Genomic DNA, 27,317 nt, shown 5'->3' with positions numbered 1-27,317 from the left:
GGACGACTGGTTAGCACATCTGCCTCACAGTTCTGAGGACCGGGGTTCAAATCCCGGCCCCGCCTGTGTGGAGTTTGCATGTTCTCCCCGTGCCTGGGTGGGTTTTCTCCGGGTACTCCGGTTTCCTCCCACATCCCAAAAAGATGCATGGTAGGTTGATTGAAAACTCTAAATTGCCTGTAGGTGTGAACGTGAGTGCGAATGGTTGTTTGTTTGCCCTGCGATTGGCTGGCGACCAGTTCAGGGTGTACCTCCCCTCTCGCCCGAAGATAGCTGGAATAGGCTCCAGCACGCTCGCGACCCTAGTGTGGATAAGCGGTTCAGAAAATGGATGGATGAATGATCGAGGATGTGGAGGAGGAACTACCGCGCAGAACAGATTTTTTCAGATAGTTTTCAGTGTACATCCAAGCATTATGCACTGTTAATGATTGTCATGCAGCGTGAGTAGAAGCACAACATAGATCCTTCTGTTCGACCATACCAAGACAATTCATAAACTGATAATAATACATAACTAGAGGTGCGTTTTCTGCGGAAAATTTGGACATAACCCGAATTGTTCATAAACTGGGCTGTTTGTAACCCAACATTCCACCAGCACCTGCAGATGTTATTTTTTTCGTTTTTTTCCCCCCCATTTAATTTTCTTTTTTGGGGAACAAACCCAGAAAACGCTTATTGGTGGTTTATCCCCGCTTATTCAATAATTTTTGAGGTTAAAAAAAAAAAAAAGTAAAAACATTTCAATGCAATTATAGTGGCTGTTGTGTTCTGCGTATTTTGGTTATTCCTGGTCCATTGTACTACAGTGGAAAGGTTTTACATAAGGGCGCCGTTGAAAGTATCCAACTCAAACAACTCGGCAAACCACAGGGGCCTACGCACATGCATTCATACATCGGAATTCATGCACCAAAACAGAACTACTGCCTCGTCATCCTTTTTTCCCCACTCTTTCAGTCGCAGTCGGCCTAGCTTCCCCACTCCTGACACACATCTTGTTACCTTATATTTCCAGCCACACACACGCACGTCTTCACCAGCAGCCAGCGTGCCCTCATGTCTAATTCCTTCTCTCTCATTTCCCCTGCTCCCTCTTTGTTTCTCCTCCTCTTGTCTTTCTTGGTCTCTTTGGGGCGCCCGAACGGCACGCAGCTCATCAGTGCCGATCAGAGAGCACTAAATCTGTCTTTTACTTCCCCATTACCTCTCTCACTCACCATCTGGTGCCTTGCCTTATCGTTTTTTTTCCCTTTTTCCCAATCTTTCTTCATCCCTCCGTCCATCCTTCAGCTTATCTGTCTGATGCTCCCCGCACGATGCCAAATCCAGCTTGGCACATTGCACCTCTGTTGTTCCGGGACCGACCATTAATCTTTCTGTAAGCTGACTACTAAGGTAGGAGATACCTGGCAGGCACTTCTAACACATGGGTATCTTGTTTTTCAGGACAGCCAGTAAAGACACACACACATTATACGTACATTAAACTGTCAGGCATCTTATACACCAGCATGAGTTAAAACTCAAGATTGTAATGACAGTCATGTAAAGGACACAATCCATCATGGTAGAACTTCAATTTGGTCAACTTTCAAACCCACATTTCCCATTTTCTATCCTCCTCATTAGGGCAGTGGGTGAGCTGGAGCCTCTCCCAGGTGACTTTGGGCAAGAAGCAGCGTCCACCCCGGAGCAGAGCACATATTAAACAAATAACAATTAACACTCAAATTCACAATAGTAGACAATTCACCTAACATGCATGTTTTTGCCATGTGGAGTATCCTTCCCGGAGAAAACCCACGCAAGCACAGGTACAACATACAAACTCCACAGCCAGTAGGGCCTGAGGTGAGATTCAAACCTGCGAAAACGTGCGTACCACTACAGCACAGTGCGGCCCACCAAATTTTGCATAAAGAAATTGTATTTGAAATAACTATTTGAGAGTCCAAAATGTCACCATCATTAAGCGTTTAACAACTATGCAGGCACTGTTTTTGTAATAATTGTGAATGTAGGAAGAAATTTGCATTTTAATTCTCGTATACATGTACATGTAAACACTCGATATACTAAAGCATAAACTGAAATGAAACATTAACGTCATGTAAAATGTATAACCAGTGTTTCCCGCAGGACGGGAATCTATTTGAGGTGGTGGGTGTCCAGCGGCTGGCACCAGAAGATCGTTTATCAAATGGAAATATCGATAGCTTTGATACTTCAGCCTTTTGAAGTACTGTATTAGCAGTCTCGTATCAGGAAGAAAAGCGGTGGTGTCGATTAGCAGACACACAGAAGGATCACACAGCGGCACAATCTCCGCGGAGCAAAATCCACAATCTGTTAGTGGCAGCCAAAATTCATTTGTGGTCGCCCGTCACCAATAACACTGATAATGCTACCTTTTGATCACAAGTGACAAGGATATGACAGCTAACCAATCGGTGGCTAGCTAGCTAATGGATAGTGTGAGAAGCTAACATCTTTACTCAGTGCTCCTGCTTGTGGACTCAAATATATAAACAAAATGATGATCAATACCCAATATACCAAATATGTAAACAAAAATGATTATCAATACCGGCTCCAGCTGAGGGTTCTTTCAAGGAAACAGAACTGGGTTACAAAACAGGAAGTAGAAACCTACCAAAATAAAACCAATAAGGGCACTAAACATCACTGCTGATTATCTTCGACTTCCATGCCACTGAAATACTCACGCTGGACGAACGTGCTTGGACATTATGTACGTTTTCTGCTTAGAATGCGAGTCTGCTGACTTCGCAGGGATATTCCTCTTCTCCTGTTCACAGATTATAGTATCCCCAGTATACTGTATACACGTTGTGCATATGAATGTAAATTCATTCCATTCTTTCATCACAGAATAGTGATGATTTTTACAGTTGGTTTGCATCGACATAATTTATAGCCATGTCGGTTTGCAAGAAAAAGGGGAGGCATATCAAGATCATTCAACAGGTTCAAAAAGAGGTTAAAGCACATTCAGGGATTCAAGGCTATGTCAGCTCCTATTGGTCTTACAGGTCTGCAGCCAGCAGCTAATTTTTACCCCCCCCCCCATCATTTTCTGTGCTTTGGACTCCCCTTCTGCACTCTCCTCCTCCCTAGTTCATCATCTCCCTGTTGCGGTGTGACCTAATGACTTGGCAGCTGTTCGTCAGTGTTTGCAGTATGAGCTGCACTGAGCCTTCCGACTTGAAGCCACATATGCTCCCGCAACACTTCCTAGTTTTAAAAGCAGGGTTCAGACCTACAGCTTAAACACTTCCAGGGGCTGTACAGTATTTATTTCAAAGATGTCACTGCCCTGCCAGCATCTTACCATGTGACTGGCGGGAAATATGGAGAAATGAAAATTAAAGCAGTGGAGTGGTTGGCTTGACGACACCAGAGGATGAAGTGGAATTGTGATTAGACTTTACCACTCTGTTTAAAAAAAACATGACATTTATTTTCCCTCTGTACATGTACATATGGGAAAAATATAAATATATTTTCATTTTACTGTGGTCTTTAAATATATTCTGACCGAAAAGGTGAGAGTGGATCTTTTATTTCAAGTGTTTTGGGGGAATAGGGTGTGTGGAGATATTCAAAAGTCGCTGTAACAAAGAGAGGGACACATAAATTCAATAAACGTGGGCAAAATACCATATTTTAAATAAGGAGGTGGAAAAAGTGATCAATGTACCTTCATCTACTATATCAGTTCTAGGCACAGCAAAGCCTACAGAAATGCAAAGCTCATGAGGCTTTCGGATGCTGAGCTGTTAAAGGGCTTGAGATGCATGAATCTCTTTCATAGCTTACTAAAGAAAAATATACAGCTTGATACGTCTGTTTTTAAGATTGATAGTGTAAGATTGTAAATGCCACATGATCATTTATATGAACTAAATCTCTACGGGATGTCGATCGTCAATACTTAGAATAAATGTGCCATAATGTACTGAGCAGCAAAGACAGAGACATATGTACTATGTATTACACTTGTGGTTCTACGGTCATCATTCAACTTTGTCTTTGCATCAATGGTAGGCTTCGTTACCAAAAGCCAAATAACAAAGAACACAAACACAGTTGCGCAATAAATCCTACCAATACTCGCAAGGTTTTCCATACAGCTTTGCCTGACGTCATACATGACAGCGGTTTGAAATGTATTTTATTAATGTATAGCCTGAGGTGTGTTAAACTGCAGAGGTTCCATTGTAGCTTAGGTTAAGGATACAAGTCAATGTTTAGGCTACGTTTACAGTACTGTTTCCAGGAGCCACAGCAGCCCCGCTTTCCCGAAATGTAGTGCGTTGTGGGATTTCGGCCATTTATTTCATCTGTACTCAAGCCTTGCTAAGTTTCTCAAGGTGACGACGGGCTGTGGGCACAAGGGGCTGCTGAGTCCCAGGAGCTCAAAGGTTCGATACGGTTCTGGAATGGATTAACGGCATTTCCATTCATTTCATTGGGAAAAGATGATTTGAGATACGAGCGTGGTCAAGGAACAAATTGAACTCATATCTCAAGGCACCGCTGTAGTGTAGGACTTTTAAGAAATGAGTCTATCCACTTTGTTGGGGATGATGAGAGGATCAATAACACTCGTCTGTTTAGAAATGGATCATGAGCAAACATGGTTGCAAGTGTGTTATGTGCAGTGTTTGTTTTGGTGTATATTATTTGAACTTGTGCAATAAAAGTGGGTTCTTACTTACCACCCACCAGTAGTAGACATCAGAGGACAGCTGGATGTTGTCTCTGGTCCAAACAGGTGAGATATCTGGGTCGTAGTTGTCATCAAACCAATCCGAGACACCGGGATCTCCCACACAACGAGGGCAGGCGCATGTTTGCTGTTGCTGAGAATCAGAGGGGGGCTGTCTGTATGAGCCTACGTAGCTGGGCACCAGCTTCACCCGCCGAGAATCCTCCCAGCCGGGCGGTTCCAGGTAATTGAAGCTGACTCCACCCCGTAATGAGATGGAGAAGAAGAGCGAGGTGAGAAAGACGAGAACCAGCGAGCCAAGTATAACCCAGACTCTTCGAGGACATCTTGCCCGCCTTGCTTTCTCCGCTCCGCAACCTTCCACACTACCTGAGCCCCCCATCCCAGGGGCTGCTCTACCTAGCCAAGGCCTGAGCTCTGAGAGTCTTGGTGCACCCCTGAAAGGACCCCCACCCCAAAACCCCCAGCGCCTGTCCCGGTGCAGGGCGGAGGAAGGGATGCGGGCCCCCCATGGCCATGCCCCCACCCCTGGGCCTGCCACTGTACCCCTCCTATGCTTTTCCTATGGTTCTTGCCCGTACCAGCCACCAAGGCCTGGTGAGCCTGATTGGGCCAACCTCCCGTTTATCGCTGCGGACTACGAGGTTGCACACACTATCATTTAAGTAAATACACACAAGACAAAGCGTCAAAGTCTATTTGTCCCACACAAGCTGTGCACTTGGTGATCTTCCTACGCTTGCCCCTCCACAAATATGTGCTTGCCTCACACAATGAAGTTGCCGTTGAATTACACACAGCTGCGGTCTGAGATATTCCTTTTCTTTTCCACTGACGCTACATCAGCTTTCGTATCCTTATCTTTACCCTGACGTCCCCTCATGTCCTCTCATTTCTTTATGTCCATCCCTCTCGTTGCATTCCTTTTTTCTTCCTTTCAATGCCAATCCAGCGACGAGCGAGGGTAGATGCAGCAGGTCGTCGTCGTCGTACTCCTCTCTACCAGCTGTGCAGGCTCGGCTCAAGCACTCTGCTTTCTCTTTCCCCGTGTCTTTCGTTGCACTGTAGTCAGCGCCCAGGATAGCTTGCACTCGAGTTGAGCGCAGCAGAGAGAGAGGGAGAGATGAATGCAGGAGGAGGGGCAGTAAAAGGGAGGAGGTCCAGCCTGAAGGGTATTCTGTCACATCTCGTGCCATTCTAGACAAATATTACCTTGTCGTCATCTTGCTCCTCTTTATTTACTCCTGCCCTACTTGCTTCCATTGTACTTACTGACTGCTTATGCCTGTTTTCCTCGTTCACTCTTTTCTTTCAGTGCTTCACACAAGCATCTCTGCTTGGAGAATTAGCAATTGTGGTGATCCTGCTCTGGGGTTTGAGACACAAACGTTCTTGGGGTAAAGATAAACCTCCAGTAAACACCATTCGGATGTCAGTAATGTAATTGCAGAGTTCTGATTGCAGTAAAGTCCAGAAACTAGTCCGTAAGACTCAATTCAAGGATTTTTGTGGTTTATTTATAAAAGAGAGAACCCATGATGATGTTTAAAGGAAGGACTTGGCCGCAGGGTGACAGGGCCAGGCCGGGGGGAGTGAGGCGGCGAGGGTACGATGGAGAAAAAAAAAGACGACCGAACCAATAAATCCTAAATCTCATCTTCTCCCCAGCTGGCTTTGAGGGGACCATAGGCGGGAGGGTGGGTGTAGCATCTGTCCTGCTAGCCACAGACTGTATACATGTGGACGCGTGCGACTTTGTGCCTTTGATCGAATGTGTGCGCGCTAGGGTTAGTGCACCGTCTGCCGGTTGCATTGATTGAATTGTGTGAATGTGTGGCTGGCAGGGATACACTTGCAAGGAAGACCGTTGATGCTAACCTGCTAAGCTGCCTTTGAAAGGCAGCACCACTGCAGCGGTACCTTTTATGCTCACTGGTAGCTCCAGTTCGTGAATTGGATGCCCTTGAAAGACTGCTGAACTCACTCCCCACACCAAGTCATTTGTAATTTTTGGAACGTTTGTGTCTAACCTGGACGACACACAGATTTCAAGTAAGGAGGAAATTGTTCATTCCATTTCTGATCATCTGTGTGTTTTGGAATCCAACCACATCTGATAGGAGGCAAGATTTTTCTTCCATGGAGAATCTGAAAAGCAAAAGTGGAACAGAGAGAGAAAGGGGTAGAAAGTCAGTGACCACTGACCACCATTTACCTTCAGGATGTAGCAGTTCTTTATTTCCGGTAAATCCCATTAATCCATTTTACACTCAACCACTGGGTCAGGTAAGTATCATGGCCAGATTAATATAGGTATAATATAAAAAGTAATTTGATTTTGTGGACGCGGGCGCGGCCACATCATTGTGCAACTGTCTGTCTAGCCGCATAAACGCGGAATGTCTGAGAGGGGGGAAAAAATGACTCCAGCCCAGACCGCTGCTGCCTATGCTCAGGCCACGTGCTCTACCTGCAGCAGGCTTGTCTCGATGCCAGTCAAGTATGTTCAGTGGGAATTGACATCATCCTGCTAACAGACAGATGGATCAACACCAAAAACACAACTCCCAAGGAAGTGACCAGAGATTTGAACTAAGTTGGGATCTTTTTACATTTGCACTTCACTGATCTAGTTTTTCCATTCAGTGTAGTGGCTTGTTAGCGTTCCTACCATTTGTCATTGGTGCCCAGGGATACAATTAAAACACGCCTCGACTCCTTTGGGTTTATGAACAAAGGATCTGGATGCAAGTTCATTTATTATTCATTTGTAGGGCAGCAGCAAAGCAATATAGATAAGTGTTGGCTATCCATGCTGTTACTGAAAGCATCTATTTTATATTTTCAGTTTACTCACTGGTGTCTTGTTAAATCCCACACAGCTGTCAACAAAAGCCCCTGCATGTATGTGATGTGTGTTGCACCAGGTTTCTACGAAACAACTGACTGTGATTCATTGCTAAGCCAAACGCATGCGTGTCATACATATATACAGACACAAAGCACACATCGCATGGCATGTTTTCCACTCTGGCGTGAAAGCCTTCTCGGTGGTGTACATCTCTGCAGCAGCTTGCAGTAGGTGAACTTGACCTTTGTGTTTTCTTTTCTGTCAAGTATATTTTTGCTGCCTCGATTTCAGTCTGGCGGGGAACAGTGGACGACTGGTTAGCACATCCGCCTCACAGTTCTCGGGACCCGGGTTCAAATCCAGCCTCGCCTGTGTGGAGTTGGCATGTTCTCCCCGTGTTTTCTCCGGGTACTCCGGTTTCCTCCCACATCCCAAAAACATGCATGCATAATCGAAGACTCTAAATTGTCCATAGGTATGAAGGTGAGTGCGCATGGTTGTTTGCTCAGATGTGCCCTGCGATTGGTTGGCAACCAGTTCAGGGTGTACCCCGCCTCCTGCCCACAGTTAGCTGGGATAGGCTCCAGCATACCCGCGACCCTCGTGAGGAGCAGCAGTGGAGAAAATGGATGGATGGATGATTTCAGTCGAGCTTGAACAGAAACTTTCCTGTTGAATCTGCAATTAACCTTCACCCACATTGTTTGCTCTGCTCTCCATTGTCTATACTACAGTATATATGTATATCTATTTTTTTAAGTCTGGTGTCTCCCCCTTTCCACAGCTAGTTGTTATGACTCACTAATCATCTGTCTGTATTCCATTCCTGTAACAATGACTAACAACGGTTCTTATCAGGTGATCGAAATCTAAGGCTAAACTCTTGTGTCTCTTGTGTTGAGTGATCTCATTTGCACACAGGCTAAATTGTACCTCTTCTTGGCTGCAATGTGCAGAGTAGTACAGCAGAACACCTCAAGTTAAACACAATCTATTACAGGATACTCAGAGACCAACTTAATCAGTCATTGAAAACAATTTCCCATATGAAATAATGCAAGTTAAAAGAAGTTAGAACGTGCTTACAGTCAATTAGCAAAAGTAAAAACAATTACAGACTTTGCCTCTAGACGACATGCATGCTGACACTGGAGCGTTACTGCTTTGAGTGAGAATCTCCTTTACACATTTTAACTCTACTCTTGTTCTCTTAACTCCCCTTGTTGATACTGCTCCATATTTCAGAATAAGAAAAAAAATCACTAAACGCCAAAGGAAAACCAAAACACATGACCATTTGATACTTGCTGAACTGGCGCGCGCCACTGGTTGAATTTCCAATTGGCAGTCGTATTTTTATCAATATGACACTGACATGGAAACTGGAGTCCAGAACATTCAGAGTGAGATTTACCCATACCCTTAAAAAATAATAATAATCTTGAATTAAGTGATCATTCCTTTTATATAGTCAATTAATTGTAGTCATATGCTCATCCAGACATATTACATTCTTTCAGTGAGTAATATAATTGTATTGCAGTTAAGAAATTCTAAATGTTACTTAAAACATTGCTAGTACAGAATAGTTGTTAGGAGTGTGACAGTTTAGACGCTATTTCCTATGGGGAGAAATCCAAACGAATTGTGTTCACCACAAAAGTACGTAGGACTGCAATGATAGCAAAATGCTTTCTGCTTATTAAATAAGGCAATACACATTTTATTTGGTCATTTTCCTAATGAAAATTCTCCTTAATTCCCTCCACGTAGATTCATACAGGTCAAGCAATTATGTTGATGGGAACATGCCAGCTTTTCACAGGTATATTACAGGGATGATTCATACTAATTTTACCAACAAGTATTGGTTCAATACAATTAAAAAAAAAAAAAAAAAAAAAAATCATTGCTTAAAAGATATTACTCTTAGTATATTCTCATATAGTCTGTGGTGATAAGGTACATCCATGTTTGGAATATCAATGACCCTATCTGAAAGCTATTCATATCTTCATAGTATTTAGCTGATTACTTCTACAGTTATTGTGATTTTGCACAACAGACATTGACATGACCTTCACAGAAGCCCAGACTAATGATAGATGAAACATCTCCCCTCTCTAACCCTCTGTACCAACGAAGGCTCGGCCTACTGTATACAAGCATTATGCACATTGCTGCTGACCTCATTTTTAACGAGTCTGTCCAACTTCATCAATCACAGCTGTTTTAATTATTCTTCTTTGGACCAAAATGTATTAGGGAATACAAGGTAATTACATTTCACTTAGTTGGCCAAAATCCAAGTTTATAAAGTACTACTAGCCACTAGGGAGCAAATGTTATTGCAGGTTGATAAGACTGGATGCATGTTAATTAAATCTGGCAAGGAGGCTCGGACTTCCAGCATGGTTTTGTCTACTATTTTGTCTCCGTCAAATTGTATTTCATTTGTCCAAAAACGACAGTACAAATTTAATTTCAGTTGTAATGTTTCAATGAATTTCTGATGTCTATGCTACTGTACTGTACTGAGTAGGCTTCATCAATTCATGCAACAAGGCTAAGTTACAACAAAAGTAGCTTTTTTTTTGGGGGGGGGGGGGGGGGGGGGGGGGGGGTCGTGAAACTCAACTATTTATGCTCCAAGTTGTAGGCACACCCCCAAGAATAAAAGGGTCCAAGCAGGTTGAAACGGGGGGAGGACGGTGTCAGGTGTGTTATGTTACAAAAGAGTCTTTGCAGGATGAAGGGCAAAGTTTATAAGAGAGCGGTGAGACCAGCCACGATGGACGGATTAGAGACACTGGCATTGAAGAGACAACAGGAAGCAGAGCTGGAGGTGGCGGAAAGGAAGATGTTGAGGTTCTCTCTAGGAGTGGCCAGGTTGGATGCGATTAGAAATGAGCCCATCAGAGGGACAGCCGAGGTTCGATGTTTTGGAGACAAAGTTAGAGAGAGCAGACACTGGACACGTCCAGAGGAGAGATAGTGAGTATATTGGTAGAAGGATGATGAGGATGGAGCTGCCAGGCAAGAGAGCGAGAGGAACACCAAAGAGAAGCTTGATAGATGAGATGGAGTGAGGGAAGACATGAGGGCAGTTGGTGTTTGAGAGGAGGATGCAGGAGATAGGCTTGCATGGAAAAGGATGACGAGCAGTGGCGACCCCTAAAGGAACAAGCCCAAAGGAAACAAATAAGTATTGTAATGATTACACCAAACCAAATAAACAACAATTAAGCAATATCACACGAGAGGGAGTGATGTTGTCCTCGCCAACCTTTTTGAAACTGAGAGCTGCTTCTTGGGTACTTGGGTACATGCGAAGGGCTACTAGTTTGACATACGTACACTTCTGAGGCTGCTTGAGGCTCTACTGCATATCATTTACAGGTTATTTAGACTACGGCTGCAAATGATTGGTTTCCTCCCACATCCCAAAAACATGCATGGTAGCTTAACTGACAACTCTAAATTACCCGTAGTGAGGAGGAGTGGCTCAGAAAATGGATGGATTGATGGATGGATAAAGTAAAACTGCTCACCATTTGAAGATGCCTGACAGACATAAATGGAACAGGCAGGTATTTTCAGAGCGGTATTAACACCTGCTGGTAGTTATTAGATCATGCTGGAATTACCACAGTAGCACGGTGATGTCGTGGTTAGCACGTCTGCTTCACAGTCCTGAAGTAATGTTCGTTGTTGAAGTGGTGGACATATTTTTCAGTCGCAGAAGTGTTACTAATTTTCAAACAGGTCCCAAACATCTTCCATCCATTTCCTTCTCTCGTCATTTTATTATTCTTTTTTTTTTTTTGCTCTGTTCGCCTCCATATCTCATTCGATATCAATCATCGCGCTACAGGACATGTTTCCCCAATGGCTATATTACTTACAGTAGCGACAGAATACAAAATCTTACACACATACTGTATGTTTCAGTATACGGTCATACGGCCTTCTGTCAACGGCTTTACAGCCTTGAACTTAGGATATTGGCAACCGTTTTTTCAGAAAACAAAACTGCAGGTTGTCGCCAGATCAATTTATTGACTGACTCGCCGTCTGTTTTTGCTTTTTGCCGACTCTGCTGTTTTCAACGGGAAAAACCAATAGGGCACAGCAACAGGGGACAATTCAATCATTATATGAACTGCAGCATGATGAGGAAATAATTCCAGATGAAAGCAATTTGTTTGCTGGAATGACAAACCAAACTGTTCAGCTTTGCGCACTAGGCTGTAGCCACGGGAACCAAATATTTGTACCCTCCTGTAAGATTGTTCTCAGATTTTTGCTTTTATGTAATTAAGTTGTATCGCTCCGATGTCACTACATTACTGCAGACTTGAATTGTTCAAAAGGAGCTTCCTTATGCACCTTGTATTACTACCTATGGTGTACCATTGCCATCAATATACAAATGAAATGTTTTGAGATTAGACTAACAACACAAGGTCACAGATCTATGAAAAGTGAATGACCAAGGTGCCGCATTGTGTTCATGCAAACCTGCAGCTTTGGTACATTTTGAGTGGACGTGTAGTTGTTCAAATAAAGTATCGTTTTAGATTTTTAGATGAGATTTCATTTTGAATTGTCTGAAAATTCATTGGAAAATCTAAGAAAAATAACTTAACTAGGGAATTTGTTTGACTGTCTCTCCTAATTTCGAAATATTTGTTTTCACTGTGTTGGACAGTCAAACAGATGGACGGAAGACTGGGAGAAATAAAGTGAGGGGGGAAAAGGCACAGTCTATGCATCTCATCCCTCACACAGTTCCCCTGTGTCCAATTAAACCCATCATCAGACATCTCTTCGCTGGTGGAATGCCAATCAGCTGTGTGTGACTGTTTGTGCACACCGCTCTAGATTAGTTCACAGAAATGAATGTGTTGGGGTGTGTGTGCGCGCACACTTGCCATTTGTCCTTTGATTCATATCTATTTCCCCCAGCCTACATTTCTCACTGACATCCCTGACCTCAGAAACATCTGAAGAAGAATGTCTGGTTTTCCTGGTGGAAAGATAAGTGCGTTTAAAGAGCACTTACAATATTTTTCAGTGACACTGAGATCAAAGGTGTCGCTGAAAAACCATTACCTCTCATGGTTTTAACTTTTTTGGTCTCGCGGGCATTTGATTGAATATCTTTTGCTCATCATGTGGATGGATACCTGATTTAGGGAGAACATACCCTCAAAGAAATGGATACATCCAGTCGTCTACACACCATTAGGTACAGTATTATTTAAGCTTGTATCAAAGTCAAGATGCAGATTGATTTACTATTTGGATGCCAAACTAAGAAGTCACTTGAAAATGTGTTTTTTTTTTTTTTTTTTTGATATGAGGACTTAGAAGGGGGCAACTGGCATGCGGCCCATGCCCACACATTGAATGGCCCTTGAATAATTTTTGAAAATCCCCGAGCCTCATCCTCAATCCTCTGATCAGTTTGAAGTTGTAATAACACTGTTCACCACTAGACGGCAGACATCGCTTATTAGCATTTCCACCGGGTCTTCTCCATCAGAGAAGAAGAGACAGCACACCATGGCGAAAAGCAGCGCCATGAATAAATCAGGTCAAGAAAATTGTCATTCAGGTAAAACAGGAAGCAGAATACATGTTCACCGAATTGAATGGCCTATGTGCCTCGTTTGCTTACAGACGCTTTGAGGCAGATGTGCTAACCAGTCACGATATATTATTCTCATTCATTGATCAGTATATGGCCTGGAGGAGGTTTGCCATAAAGTAGTTTTGCACGAATGTACAGTAGCTCAACTTCTCTTAGCTGATATCATGTCATTCGTCATATCGCAGACTAACTGAGACTAAATAAAGTGCACATCTGGTGGTTGTAAGCAATCGACGCACTCATCGTGGCTCAACAACATTCAATTTCACACGACTGAATCATTCTTAAAATGCCCATACTTTTTGCATACATATTTAGAAGTTCTTCTGTGCCTGAGCCGGAGTAAAGTGAGTCTAAGATGGGTCACATAAAACATTCTGCATTAATACTGCCAGTATAAAGTTTGCAAAATGTCTGCTGGGTTTCTTGTGCCCTTTTCCCTCACATCAATTCTTTTTTTTGGAACACTTGTGCCAACCTGCAATCTGTCTTGCAGCCGACTGGTTAGCTCGACATCCTCCGCTCTGTTTGGCTCAGCTCAGCTGTTGCTGCTGCCGGCCTTCCACTGTCACCACAGTAACCATTTTCGACTTTTTCCTCAGAACCAACCACCTCCAGTTTTCCGTGAGGATAGAAAAGGCAATCTACTCTCAATTAGCCTGTGTGACTTTATTAAAACCGTCTGCTCCTAGGATATTAAATTAACTTAGGAGATGTTCTCCTGATGACAGGATTGGAAATAAATCTGGAATTCCACCTCTGCAGCTGCACAGGTCATTTTCTAGAAAGCAATTTAACATTATCCACTGTCACACAAGTATAAAATATATTAACCAAAAATGGTGAAATATAAAAACAATAAAACACTGGCAAAGGCATAATGGGTGGGACATTCTCATTGCACAGGTGCCTCACGTAGCGAAGCGAACCATTGTCAAGAATGAACTTTTGTTGAATATTCTTCTTCTCTTCTCTTATTCATCTGTTATCACCCCTTGTTGACGCTGGCCCTGCTTTTGGAAGAAATAAATGCAAAGCTCATGTGCCAAGGACACAGAGGTGTGAGGTGATATGAGGACATCTCGCCTGACATAATCAGCAATGTTTGGAATAAGTATTGCGAAATAAAAAACAAAAAATATCAGCATTCATCATTTTAAGGTTGCTGTTCTGAGGTCTTGTGGTCTAGTGGTTTCTTGAGAGGCATATTTTTACAGATTGTGGCTCAATTCTTCTGCCTCACCATAGTAGTAGTGTTTATTCGATTAGCTTTCGATCAGTAATGTCAATCAAATCCAAATCCACAACGATCTGTACAACCCCAGGAGTGTTTCTTCTGTATTTGATGCGTAAGCTTTTTACCGATTTTGAACATTTTAGCCAATTTTTAAAATGTGTGCACCTTCGCACATGACAAGAAGAAAAAAAAAAAAAAGCTGAGGAGATGTGTTGTATAAACATTCAAAACAACCAGTCGCTCCTGTCAACAACAGCGCAAGCTTCAGGTCGCCTCCTAACTGGCTATCATTCTGTTTCACATCACAATCACAGAGTTAGTTGTTCAGCCGCTTGGTATTCACTGCGCACACAGAAGCATTTGCAATCTTGAAAATTGAACAGGTAAACATTTATGATTGTCGGCTCCCTCTCAACACACCCAATGCCACAGGATACGGGAATTCAAATAATTGAGACATCCCAAAAAATGGGCCATTGCTGACTTTGATCAGAAGGGGAGGGAAAATGCTCAAATTTGGCCAGATTGTCAGTAAGCCTAACTGCAACCCACTTAAGTGCCATGTGCAGAAAAGACACGACACACCAACACGGTTTCCCCCATTCTGTTCCTATAAACACATTGCTCGATCCATTATTGTTGTCGTCGCCATGGTAACGAGTGTATCCGGTCGCATTTAAGTTGACAAGATGAAGCCCAGTGATCGTAAATAACGGGATGCGGTGGTATCGGAATACAAGCTTTTATTGCAGGAGTCTGACATAAAGAGCCAATTTGTCTTGTAGTCTGATGCCCGGCCGGGCATTACGTGGTGTCTGTCTCACACTGCGGAAATGTATTTTTGAAATAACTTTATTGGTGGTCAGATATTTACACTACTACGTCAAAAGACACGCGACAAGGCTAGAAATACATTTGCGTTTGGATTCAAATGTACCGTACACGATGGCAACACTGAGTAAATGTCTTTTGCGGAGCTGATCAATGATGTCATTGATCGAATTGGCGAATTATGACAAAGCGGATTAGCTGATCAGCATAAAATGCTAATTATCGTCCGATACCGATCCGATCGGTGTAAAGTCTAGTTTACATGAGATTTAAAGGTAAAAATCCTATTAGCAGACTTTACACCGATTTTATCGGCCTGATCGGTTGTTGGCCTTTGTATTCATTTCAAGTCCAAACAGTTGCCATCATCGAACCTTTTAACTTTACAGAGTGACGTTTTAACATTCTTTTTTTGTGATACAAGTACAAGCATATGCATCAGCATTAATCAAATTATGAGAAGAAAAGACTAAAACGATGTTAATGTTTTTTTTAAACATTTGATATGAAAAAAGACTCATTCCTTTTGGCTGCACAATCAACCCATTGACGTACAGGACAAAGACAGCACACACATTTGTGGAGGTCTAGCGGGTCAGTCTCTGGAGTGTGTTGGAACGTGCACACAACTGTTTGCAGAATGACCTTGCCAGCATTTTCCTTCCTCAAGCACACACACTTTCTGATCTGTCAGTTTAGCTCGTTTAATATTTGTTTCGTGACCCTCGCAAGAGAAGAAGCAAAATAAAAAGAAGTCTCATTTCAGTCTTGGAGCACAGCAAACCTACTGCACTATTCACTCTATCCTTCACTGCTCTATAACAGACTGGGGTTGTCTCTTAGCAACAGTGCCAGGCAAATCGATGAAGGGGAAAATAGAAAGACAGATATATAAAGATAAACGTGGGGTGACGTGATGGGGGTTGGGGGGGGGTCACAGGACAAAAAAAAGAGGAAGAGGGGAGAGGATGCACAGAGCATACTGGTGTCAAGTGACCAAAAGAGGAGCTAAAGGCACGAGAGGAAGAAGGTGACACCCAGTTCACTGGAAATTAGGTAATATGTTCGGGTTTTGTTCGGTTCGTATTGTGTTATTGTTATTATTCTTATTATTATTGTGACATATCCTATAGATATTTCGTTAGGTTATGTGTCACATTAAAGGTGAAAAAGGTTGTGAAAATATTGACTATATATGCCTTCTTCGTTGGTTTACGCCGCTTCGTCGTTGCTTTTTGCCACTTCTTCGCGGCTGGAGGACTAGGCATCGAAACTGGCAACCGAAATGTTTCAATTTGAACGGAACGACAAAGATGTGGCACTGGCCCGCTGTGTTTGTACCATTTCAATCGATGACACCCTAATAAATTTGCGATTTATTTCTCATTATTTTAAGCAGCAAATTCAATCAGCATCTGAACATAATTCTGGGGTGCTCGCTGTTGTTCATGTGAGAGTGCAACGATATGTGACAGTAATATGAGCTACAATACCAACTTGAACAAACCGGTGAGCGGAAACTCACTTATTTTTTTCAATTTCCTGAAAAGTTGCATTTTCGACAGCTACCATATATAAAATAGGAGTTAATACACTTTATAGTATAGTACATTCCTTTGTCTACTCCAGTTGTTGTCGTTTTTTTTCCTAAAAAGGTGTCATTTTGGAGGTGGGGGGGATTCTGCCCGAGAGTGACAATATATAAAATATGACTCAATACTGCCACTTTATAATAGTACATTCCTTTTTCCACACCAGCTATGCAGTGAATTCGGTCTCCACTTCGGCCACTGATGTCACACCAAGACATGGGGGTCGTGTCGATTTTGGCGAAGAAAAGGGGACGTTCCAAAGGCAGATGAGTTACCGTATTTACCAATTGCTCCAAAATGTATTGATATGATTGGGAATGACTGTCAGTTTCATTTTCTTCAGCAAAAATAGATAAAAGAACAAGAGGTTTACAGTATTTAATGTTGAGGCAATGTCACCAAATTCAACCACTGACTTATGTTTAGTTGCTTTCATGCAATTTGGGTGTCTGAGCATGTGCGTTGTCTCCTGTGTAATATTGGATATGCGTCAAGTGAAATGTCCATGGAGATTTATATAAAAAAAAAAAAAGATACAAGCATTAAATCAGAGTTGGGCACTTGGACCTGCAGAATAAATCCAACCCCAGTTAGATAATACACAAGCTTGTCTTGGAGGGTTGATTTTGACATCGTAATCTTTACCTTACTGAAATGTAGCTTGAAGTGTGTACTACAGTAGCCTACAGTGATCATTTCGATGGTGCATAATTCCAAGTTACCACTGTAGCAGAACAAAAAAATGGTCTTCCACAAAAGTTATAAGGACATGTACAAAATGTATTGGAAAGATACCAACATTTTTAATCTGTCCTTGTAGGGGAATTAAGACGGATGCAAATGAGATTCAAGATACAGGATTGATTCATTCGATGCTTCGGTAAATCATACTGGAAGCAAATGCATTACACTGGGGGCTCAATGGGGGGTGACAGAGGCTGACATTGGCATGCAGTTTAGCGGTACAGTGAACCTCCAACCGGGGGAAAGAGAGATCCAAAAACCGCTAGCCTCCAGCACCAGTGGAGATGAATGCGTTCATCCGTATAACACAAATAAACAAAGCTATATTTCCTTGCAATATCTTATAAAGACAAGATGCCACCAAAAAAAAAGATCCACCTTACTGTAGCAGATGCTCCTCCAGGGATGATTTGTTTTTTTAGGGGTGGGGGGGGATTATAAATCACCCAAAGGTGTTTTCTTCAGCCGGTCTCTTGAATTTGCTCCCGAGTCAGCCCGCTTCACGCACCCAGTCGCTTGTCGTCGACTCGTCACCAGACTCTGAATCTAAATGCGTATTGTATTTGTTCGGTCTCTGCTCTTGGAAGATGGATTTAGATGAAGCCCGCTTGTCGAGGATGTTAGCGAGTCTCAACTAGCTAAACAAAAAAACAGATGTTAGGGAGCGTTGAGTCCTCGCATAATCCCGCTTCAGTATTCAATGAATGAAAAAGCGCATAAACAAGGCGGCGGACTATTGTAGTAGCCGACCCTCATGGTCCAAACAGGAATAGCAGGTGGAGGGTGTGCGTTTGTATCCCCCCACCCCTCTGGGAAGAACGCTTCTCAATGCACTCTCCATCACATAGACCACTACCGCTGTCAGGTTGGCAACAATGCAATGCTAACAATGTACTACTTCCGGTTCTTTTCAAAATCACACACGTTCTTATTGCGAAAGGCGGACTACACTCTGAACTGGTCGCCAGTCAGTCGCAGGGCACATCTAGACACCGACAACCATTCGTAAATTCACACCCTCACCGAGTGGGAACTGAACACACGCTCCCGCTTTCTTATTGCCTTGGGACGACATTTGGGAAAGAAACAAAGCAAATAAAAAGATTCTCTTGACAGAATCTTAGATAGACGAAGGTATGTGGAATCCAATCCAGTGCAACCAATTGCCACACACATATATATATATATATATATATATGTGGAGGGGGGCGGCATTCACCTCTTTGCAGATTTCTTTCCATTTTATTCCCAGTTTCTTTCCATTGTTTTCATTATTTTTTTTCTTTTTGTTTATTGACTTTCATTGTATTTGTTTCGTTTTTCGGGGGGACCAATTCCCGAAAACGCAATTATGGTGGGCTTCAATTAGGCACACATTTTCGCTATTCGTGGCACGGCCGGGTTCCTAACCTCACCCAAAAAAATACAAAAAAAATTACATAAATAAAAAAAATACTACTTAATAATGTACTGAGTAGTAGACATGCAGTCATCATTTGGGTCCACCTGAACATCATTTCTCAGGAAGAAAAAAAGAAAAAAGTCAGACACCCTGCACCACTTATCTGGTCTTTATTGACATCTGCTGGAATGTGTGCGCCACTAACTCCGTTTTACAGATTTCCGTCAGGCACTGTGTGGGCTCCCTTATGTGACGCAGTGTAGGTTGTGGAAGGACCCCACCAACGGCGGCTGACCTACATTCAAAGATTCACTTAAAGTTGATGCTTTTGTATCGACCTGAAATCATAATCATCTTGTGTAACACACCGGTAAATATGGTATTTTATGAATCTTCTGCTTGTCTATTATCAAACACATATCGTATGTGAGCTCGGAAGCTAGAATAAAATAGCGGATGCGACGGGCAAAAGTAGCGCTTTGTATGAATGGTCTCACGCCACAGTGAAGTCTAAGTCGATGTGTTATTAAGAGAATTTCTTGCTTTGAGCAACAATGTCTTACATCGAATATTTAATCTTGCAAGCATAAAATTCAAATTTTGATTTGTTGAAAATCAACTTCGCTGGCTTAGCTAATGCTATCAAGCGATACTTGGCGTCTTTGTTTTTCTCTAATAGCAATACAGAACGTCGTTTTAAATACAATCTTCTACACGATATAATGTACTGTATTGTCTAAATTGTTTCACTTGAGTGTAGAGTCACTACACCAAGCAGCAGATATCAATTTGTCGTTCAACACAAATTAGTTACTCCATTTTTTTTTTTAATTTTAACTTTGCGAGACCTATGTTTGCACTAATTGTTACGACATAGCGTGAGTTTGAGAAAAACATGATTTGATGGGGCGGCAGTAGCTCGTCTGTAGGCTAAGGACTTGTGTATTGCTACTACCATCCATCCATCCATCCATTTTCATTACTGCTTATCCTCATTAGGGTCGCGGGCTGCTGGAGCCTATCCCAGCTATCTTCGGGCGGGAGGCGGGGTACACCCTGAACCGGTCGCCAGCCCATCGCAGGGCACATAGGAACAAACGACCAGTCGCACTCACAGTCACACCTACGGGCAATTTAGAGTCGTCTATCAAACTATCATGCATGTTTTTGAAATGTGGGATTAAACCCCAGTGATCGTAAATGACGTCAAAAGACATGCGACAAGGCTAAAAATAAACTAGCTTTTTGGATTCAAATATACTGTACACGACAGCAATGTGGAGCAAATGTCTTTTGCTGAGCCGATCAATCGGATCGGCGAATTATGACATTAAAGCCGATCAGCATAAAATGCTAATTATCGTCCGTAACCGATCAAGCCGATCAGATAGGCGTAAAGTCTACTAAAAACTTGACTTAACTAGCACAAATGGAATATTACTGATTATTATTGCACATTTGTCATTACATCATTATCACCACACTAGTGGTACATTTTCATTGGCTCAGTGACTCGCCACTCGTTTTTTATGTCCTAATTGTATATTTCGTCATAGTGGCTGTTAGTTGTTATAGCCTACTTAAGTCGTTCCAACTACCGGAGAAAAATTCCTTGTGTGTCTTGTAACATACTTGGCCAATCAAACTGATTTCGAGAAGAGCAGTGTGGGCAGTAGAATAGGTTATGTACTTCAGCAATCAATTGTTTTCTTCATGAATGTATTTGTAATGGAGGATTCTAGAGACATTTGAAGTGCTCATTCCATTTTTTTAAAGAAAATCCCACAAAGATGGCGGCCACTTGTCTCGTTCCTACTAATACGTACTTCATTCAGGCCTTTTCAAAACTGACCAGTTTTCCCCACTTTCAGATTGAACTGGGCTACCTACCGTAAGTGGTATTTTAAGCACCTGGAGAGGGCTGTGGGGAAGCCACAGTGAGACACAGCCATGTTTCTGTACAACATCACTCTACAGCGCGCCACTGGCATCACGCATGCTATCCATGGAAACTTCTCTGGTGAGTTTGTCTTCATCATTATTGTCTACTCGTCAGCCTGATGCCTGTTCCTATCTGGTTGGCTCGATACAGTATAGGATGTGTCTCAGAAAAGGTCCAGGACTGGTGTCACAAAGCTATATGTCAAACCCAAAGAGTTTTCCCATTTTTTGTGGGCCAGACGAGCAACCAGCTCTAATAATATCGGAGAGGTAATGCTCAAAATTAAGTGGTTTCCCCAGGGGAAGAGTGTTCGGACCGCTCACTATATATTCTGGCCCCTCTGAGTCGAACAAATGATCAACTGAAAGTAAAGCCTTTGTTGTTTTAATTTCATTGACCTGTTTTGTCTGCCACCACTTGTTGCGGACAAACTTCTTGTTCACAGTAAAATATTTTGCAAATATCTCTCGAGTCACTGTCAATGTTTACTTCATAGGAATCTATGGTATGCCATGGTCATGCTCCTCAAAAAATGGTGCGACCAAATCATGTGCTGGTGCGACCAATGGAAAAAGTTGGTCGCACCAGTGCCACTAGTGCAAAAGTTAGTGTAGAGCCCTGATAAGTGCGATAAGTATAAACAAAAATGACTCTGGCCGTTCCATTAAAATTTTCCGGGAAAGCACCATTAGTTCTGAATTTTCTCTTCCTTTCTTGGTCATTTTCTGAACTTTCTCTCTTTAACACAACCTCCATGCTGAGTCTCTTTCTCTCTCTCTCCCCTGCCACAGTATGTGTCTCTTTGTCTTTTTCTCTGGTCTGCTTTCAGTCAGGGATTACCACCTGAGATGCAGAGTTGATTGATAAGTATGGTCACGTTGGATGGCTTAACTCCCATGCGATTGGTCTGTACGTTGCGTCACTACAGTAAAGACTGTAATGCTTTGTGGCTTAAAATGGGAGACCCCCGTATGTCTTGACTCATAACCTTTCTTTTGTGGCTATTGGTGTGGGTCCGTATGGGACAGCTCTCCTCCATTTAGTGGCCTCTGCATATAGGGTTATATGGCACGGCAGACGTGTTATTATAATACTACAAATCATTGTAATATGACCATACATGACTGCACAGGAAGGAGCCAGCCATGCCTCTCGCACACAGAGCTGTAGCGGGGCGAGATGGCTCGCCTTTGATTGTGAAAAGGTTACTAAGATGAATGTCTACATTTTATTGCAGGTTAGAAACTAGATCTGAGCGATAAAAGGTTCAAAATAACGTTTATATATGCTAAATAAATACATTTGAGTAATTTCTCCAAAAACAACAGAACCGTTTAGGGTGGACCTTATCTATACTCGGGTCTTTAATAATTTAGCCCCGGGACCAGTTTAATACTGGGGCTCGGTACCCATCCGTAGTTGTGGCTGGACAACGTGTGTCTGCTTCTTTGCCAAGAAGAACGCGGCTCAGTGTAAATTCAGTGTACGGCAGATTAGGCTGGGAAAGTCCATGACGATTTCTTTGAAGGGGAGAACTTTGGACTTGAAGTTTGGACTTGAAATATATTTTCTGTGACACCAGTCCTGGAAGTTTTCTGACCTACAATGTATGTGTGCGTCACACCATCTGGATACTTCTACCAAAGATGTCTTCATCAATCTCGGTCTTGTTTTACACATTTATACATGTCTGTCTTTACGACATTTCTCTTCAAAATGGAACTCATCAGATCGACTCATAATTTGTTGCGCTTGTGTAAGACCTGTTTTTGTATTTTGTTCCCAATCTGTTAAGTGTTTTTGTATTTTTTTTGTAGGAACCAAGATGCAGGAGATTGTAGTTTCCAGAGGAAAGATCATAGAGTTGCTGCGGCCAGACGCAAACACGGGAAAGGTGCACACACTGCTCACAATGGAAGTGTTTGGTATTGTGCGTTCACTAATGGCCTTCAGACTCACAGGAGGAACCAAAGGTATGCAACCCAGCACATGTCCACTTTTCTTTAACAGACAAATTGCTGTGACGCATTACTCCGTGTCAGCTGGTTTTGTGGATGTCTACAAATTGTTGCTTTTGCAAATCCCAATTCCAATGAAGTCGGGGTGTTGTGTAGAACGTAAATAAAAATAGAATACAATGATTTGCAAATCCTTTTCAACCTATATTCATTTGAAGACACTACAAAGAGAAGATGATGTTCAAACTGATGAACGTTGTTTATTTATTCATTTATTTATGTATTTTTTTTGCAACTATTCTCTCCTTTTGAATTTTGATGCCTGCAACAGATTCCAAAAATGCTCGGACAGGGGCAACAAAAGACTGGAAAAGTTGAGGAATGCTTAAAAAAAAAAAACACACCTGTTTGTAGGCCTGTCACGATACTTTTAAAAAAATATATTTTCCCAAAAACTATCACGATAAACGGTTGTTTTTTTAATACCTCTGAAATCATGAAAAATAAGGCCCGCCCTTATTATTTTTTTATTATTATTTTGCTTTGAAATGAGTGTTGTTGTTATTATAATGTCCCTTTCTTGTTTCTCTATAAATTGTTTTTCTTTACTCTGTGATATGGATCCCCCTGAGTCTGAAATAAAGAACAAAGAGCTGCAAGACTAGCCTGGATTACATGGACAATTTTATTCCGATTATAATCAGTTTAGAAGCCCAAACTGAATGAAAATCGGAAACCTCAGTTGGAATAAACCGGGCGAATCCGAATGGAATCTCATTCGGTTTCACAGGGGTGGAATGTTCCTTTTGGCAAACTGTTCAGAAGTCAATTTTCGCCATTCGGAATGAAGCAGGGGAAAGTTCTCTCTGCGCATGCCTCGTCTCGACGTAAATGTGCAGTAACGAGAGGTAACTGACAGCTAATTAATGCGAAGGGCTATTAGTTTGATATACAGTGGGTACAGAAAGTATTCAGACCCCCTGAAATTTTTCACTCTTTGCAGCCATTTGCCAAAATAATTTAAGTTAATTGTTTTCCTCATTAATGTACACACAACACCCCATATTGACAGAAAAAAACGGAATTGACATTTTTGCAGATTTCTGAAAAAAGAGAAACTGAAATATCAGTATTCAGACCCTTTGCTGTGACACTCGTATATTTAACTCTGGTGCTGTCCATTTCTTCTGATCATCCTTGAGATGGTTCTACACCTTCATTGGAGTCCAGCTGTCTTTGTTTATACTGATTGGACTTGATTAGGAAAGCCATACACCTGTCTATAGCAGACCTTAAAGCTCACAGTGCATGTCAGCAAATGAGAATCATGAGGTCAAAGGAACTGCCTGAAGAGCTGAGAGACAGAATTGTGGGAAGGCACAGATCTGGCCAAGGTTACAAACAAATTCTGCTGGACTTAAGGTTCCTAAGAGCACAGTGGCCTCCATAATCCTTAAATGGAAGACGTTTCGGACGACCAGAACCCTTCCTACAGCTGGCCGTCTGGCCAAACTGAGCAATCGGGGGGGAGCCTTGGTGAGAGAGGTAAAGAAGAACCCAAAGATCACTGTGGCTGAGCTCCAGAGATGCAGTCGGGAGATGGGAGAAAGTTCTAGAAATTCAACCATCACTGCAGCCCTCCACCAGTCGGGACTTTATGGCAGTGGTCCGACGGAAGCCTCTCCTCAGTCCAAGACACATGAAAGACCGCATGGAGTTTGCTTGGGGGAAAAAAAACACCTGAAAGACTCCAAGATGGTGAGAAATAAGATTCTATGGTCTGATGAGAAATCCTCAATTCTAAGCGGTATGTGTGGCGAAAACAAGGCACTGTCCAATACAGTCCCAACAGTGATGCATGCTGTGGGGGTGTTTTTCAGCTGCAGGGAGAGGACGACTGGTTGCAATCATGGGAAAGATGAATGCGGCCAAATACAGGGATATCCTGGACAAAAGACTTCTCCAGAGTGCTCAGGACCTCAGACTGGGCCGAAGTTTCACTTTCCAACAAGACAATGACGCTAACCACACAGCTAAAATATCAGAGCGGCTTCTGAACAACTCAGTGACTGTTCTTGAATGGCCCAGGCAGAGCCCTGACTTAAACCCAATTGAGCATCTCTGGAGAGACCTGAAAATGGCTGTCCACCAATGTTCACCATCCAACCTGACAGAACTGAAGAGGATCTGCAAGGAGGAATGGCAGAGGATCCCCAAATCCAGGTGTGAAAAATTTGTTGCATCATCCCCAAAAAGACTCATGGCTGTATTAGCTCAAAAGGGTGCGTCCACTAAATACTGAGCCAAAGGGTCTGAATACTTATGGCTGTGTGATATTTCAGTTTTTATTTTTTAATAAATCTGCCAAAATTTCAACAAGTCTGTTTTTTTTTCTGTCAATATGGGGTGCTGTGTGTCCAACCCCAATTCCAATAAAGTTGGGTCGTTGTGTTAAACATAAATAAAAACAGAATACAATGATTTGCAAATTGAATAAACTACACAGACAAGATATTTAATGTTCACACTGACAAACTTCATTGTTTTCAGCAAATAATCATTAACGTCAAATTTTATGGCTGAAACCCATTCCAAAAAAGCTGGGACAGGGTCATGTTTACCACTGTGTTACATCACCTTTTTTTTTTAACAACATTCAATAAACGTTTGGGAACTAAGGGCACTAATTGTTGAAGCTTTGTAGGTGGAATTCTTTCCCATTCTTGCTTGATGTACAGCTTCAGCTGTTCAACGGTCCAGGGTCTTCGTTGTTGTATTTTACGCTTCATAATGCAGCACACATTTTCAATGGGAGACCGTCTAGTACCCGCACTCTTTTACTACAAAGCCACGCCGTTGTAACGTGCAGAATGTGGTTTGGCATTGTCTTTCTGAAATAAGCAGGGGCGTCCATGAAAAAGACGTTGCTTAAATGGCAGCACATGTTTCTCCAAAACCTGTATGTACCGTTCAGCATTAATGGTGCCTTCACAGATGTGTAAGTTACCCATGCCATTGGCACTAACACACCCCCATAGCATCACAGATGCTGGCTTTTGAACTTTGCGTCCATAACCAGACCTCACTGCTGGATTTAATATGACCCATGTTTGTGTTTTGTAGATTACATTGTTGTTGGAAGTGACAGTGGTCGTATCGTCATCTTGGAGTACCATCCGTCCAAAAACATGTTTGAGAAAATCCACCAGGAGACATTTGGGAAGAGTGGTTGTCGTCGTATTGTCCCAGGACAGTTTTTGGCTGTGGACCCCAAAGGCAGAGCTGTCATGATAGGTGTGTTCAGTAAAGCTTTAGAAGGTGTTTGCACATTGAATAATGTGTGTAAGTTTTTGTCAACCTGTGAGTTATTGCATCCTGCCTCAAACCACACTATGGTGACATTAACATGAGCCGTCTTTGTCCTTTCCTTGTTTAGGAGCAATAGAGAAACAGAAGTTGGTTTATATTCTGAACAGAGATGCAGCAGCACGACTGACCATCTCATCCCCACTGGAGGCCCACAAAGCAAACACACTGGTCTACCATGTAGTGGGTGTGGACGTCGGCTTTGAAAATCCCATGTTCGCTTGTCTTGAAATGGACTATGAGGTACTGTCACATAAATGGAATAATGACACTTGTTACTTGTTTTATCATAAACGGCATGTGATGAGTTTGTCATGTCTCTTCTCTGACCTTAACTGAAGAAACATTCACGATATCTGACTGGACTAAACAAATGCTGGGTTGTTGTACATTTTATTTTTTCTCTTTGTCTTTATTTATTTATTTATGTTTAATTTTTTTGATTGTCTTCCACTGTTCAGGAAGCTGACAATGACGCTACCGGAGAAGCTGCTGCCAACACGCAACAGACGCTCACTTTCTATGAGCTGGACCTTGGCTTGAACCACGTGGTCCGCAAGTACAGCGAGGCTTTAGAAGAACACGGAAACTTTCTCATCACTGGTAGGCAGATGTTAACAAGTTCATTGAGTGTAAAGCAACATTTAATAAACAAATTATTTTCCTTGACTGTTTTTATATATATTTGGATTAGTAGATAGTCAATAAATTGAGAAGGCAAAATACCTTGACTTCCGAGTAGGCATGGGCCAGTTATCGTTTTAAAGGTATACGGGTTTTAAAACATCAAGTTTGCCAAAAGCAATTCTGGCTAAAAGATTTACACTTGCATCCCTCTTCATTTAAAATGGTTATAAGTCAACCAGACACAGATTTTTGCAGTTGGCAGTGTACATTTGTTCATTGCAGTTCAGATTTTTAAATAGTTACTATGGCAAAAAATGGTTGTTGATAAATAAAAACAAATATTTGTGAAAAT

The 27,317-nt window shown here is 42.2% G+C and overlaps 2 protein-coding genes across 4 annotated transcripts in view; one reads left to right on the top strand and one right to left on the bottom strand.

Moving 5' to 3' along the window:
- st3gal2 (ST3 beta-galactoside alpha-2,3-sialyltransferase 2) overlaps positions 1–18,650 on the bottom strand; it is a 28,080-nt gene extending 9,430 nt beyond the window's left edge. The window contains exons 1-2 of one of the 2 annotated variants that reach the window (XM_061774928.1): positions 18,049–18,650; positions 4,749–6,907 (exon numbers count right to left, since the gene is read on the bottom strand). In XM_061774928.1, coding sequence (XP_061630912.1) covers positions 4,749–5,141 — 393 coding nt within the window. In that variant the 5' untranslated portion in view covers positions 5,142–6,907; positions 18,049–18,650. The remainder of the gene's footprint in view (positions 1–4,748; positions 6,908–18,048) is intronic. The other variant, XM_061774927.1, reaches the window with a different exon arrangement.
- A 627-nt stretch (positions 18,651–19,277) lies between these two features.
- sf3b3 (splicing factor 3b, subunit 3) overlaps positions 19,278–27,317 on the top strand; it is a 44,349-nt gene continuing 36,309 nt past the window's right edge. Inside the window, exons 1-6 of one of the 2 annotated variants that reach the window (XM_061774922.1) lie at positions 19,278–19,442; positions 20,944–21,092; positions 22,832–22,987; positions 26,096–26,266; positions 26,409–26,581; positions 26,800–26,941. In XM_061774922.1, the coding sequence (XP_061630906.1) occupies positions 21,023–21,092; positions 22,832–22,987; positions 26,096–26,266; positions 26,409–26,581; positions 26,800–26,941 (712 nt within the window). In that variant the 5' untranslated portion in view covers positions 19,278–19,442; positions 20,944–21,022. Of the gene's footprint in view, positions 19,452–20,943; positions 21,093–22,831; positions 22,988–26,095; positions 26,267–26,408; positions 26,582–26,799; positions 26,942–27,317 lie in introns of both variants that reach the window. The other variant, XM_061774923.1, reaches the window with a different exon arrangement.

This window comes from Phyllopteryx taeniolatus, chromosome 5 (assembly GCF_024500385.1).
Source record: "Phyllopteryx taeniolatus isolate TA_2022b chromosome 5, UOR_Ptae_1.2, whole genome shotgun sequence".
NCBI classification, from domain to species: Eukaryota; Metazoa; Chordata; class Actinopteri; order Syngnathiformes; family Syngnathidae; genus Phyllopteryx; species Phyllopteryx taeniolatus.
The sequence above is the reverse complement of the archived record's forward strand: the minus strand, read 5'-3'. Positions and strand labels throughout refer to the sequence as shown.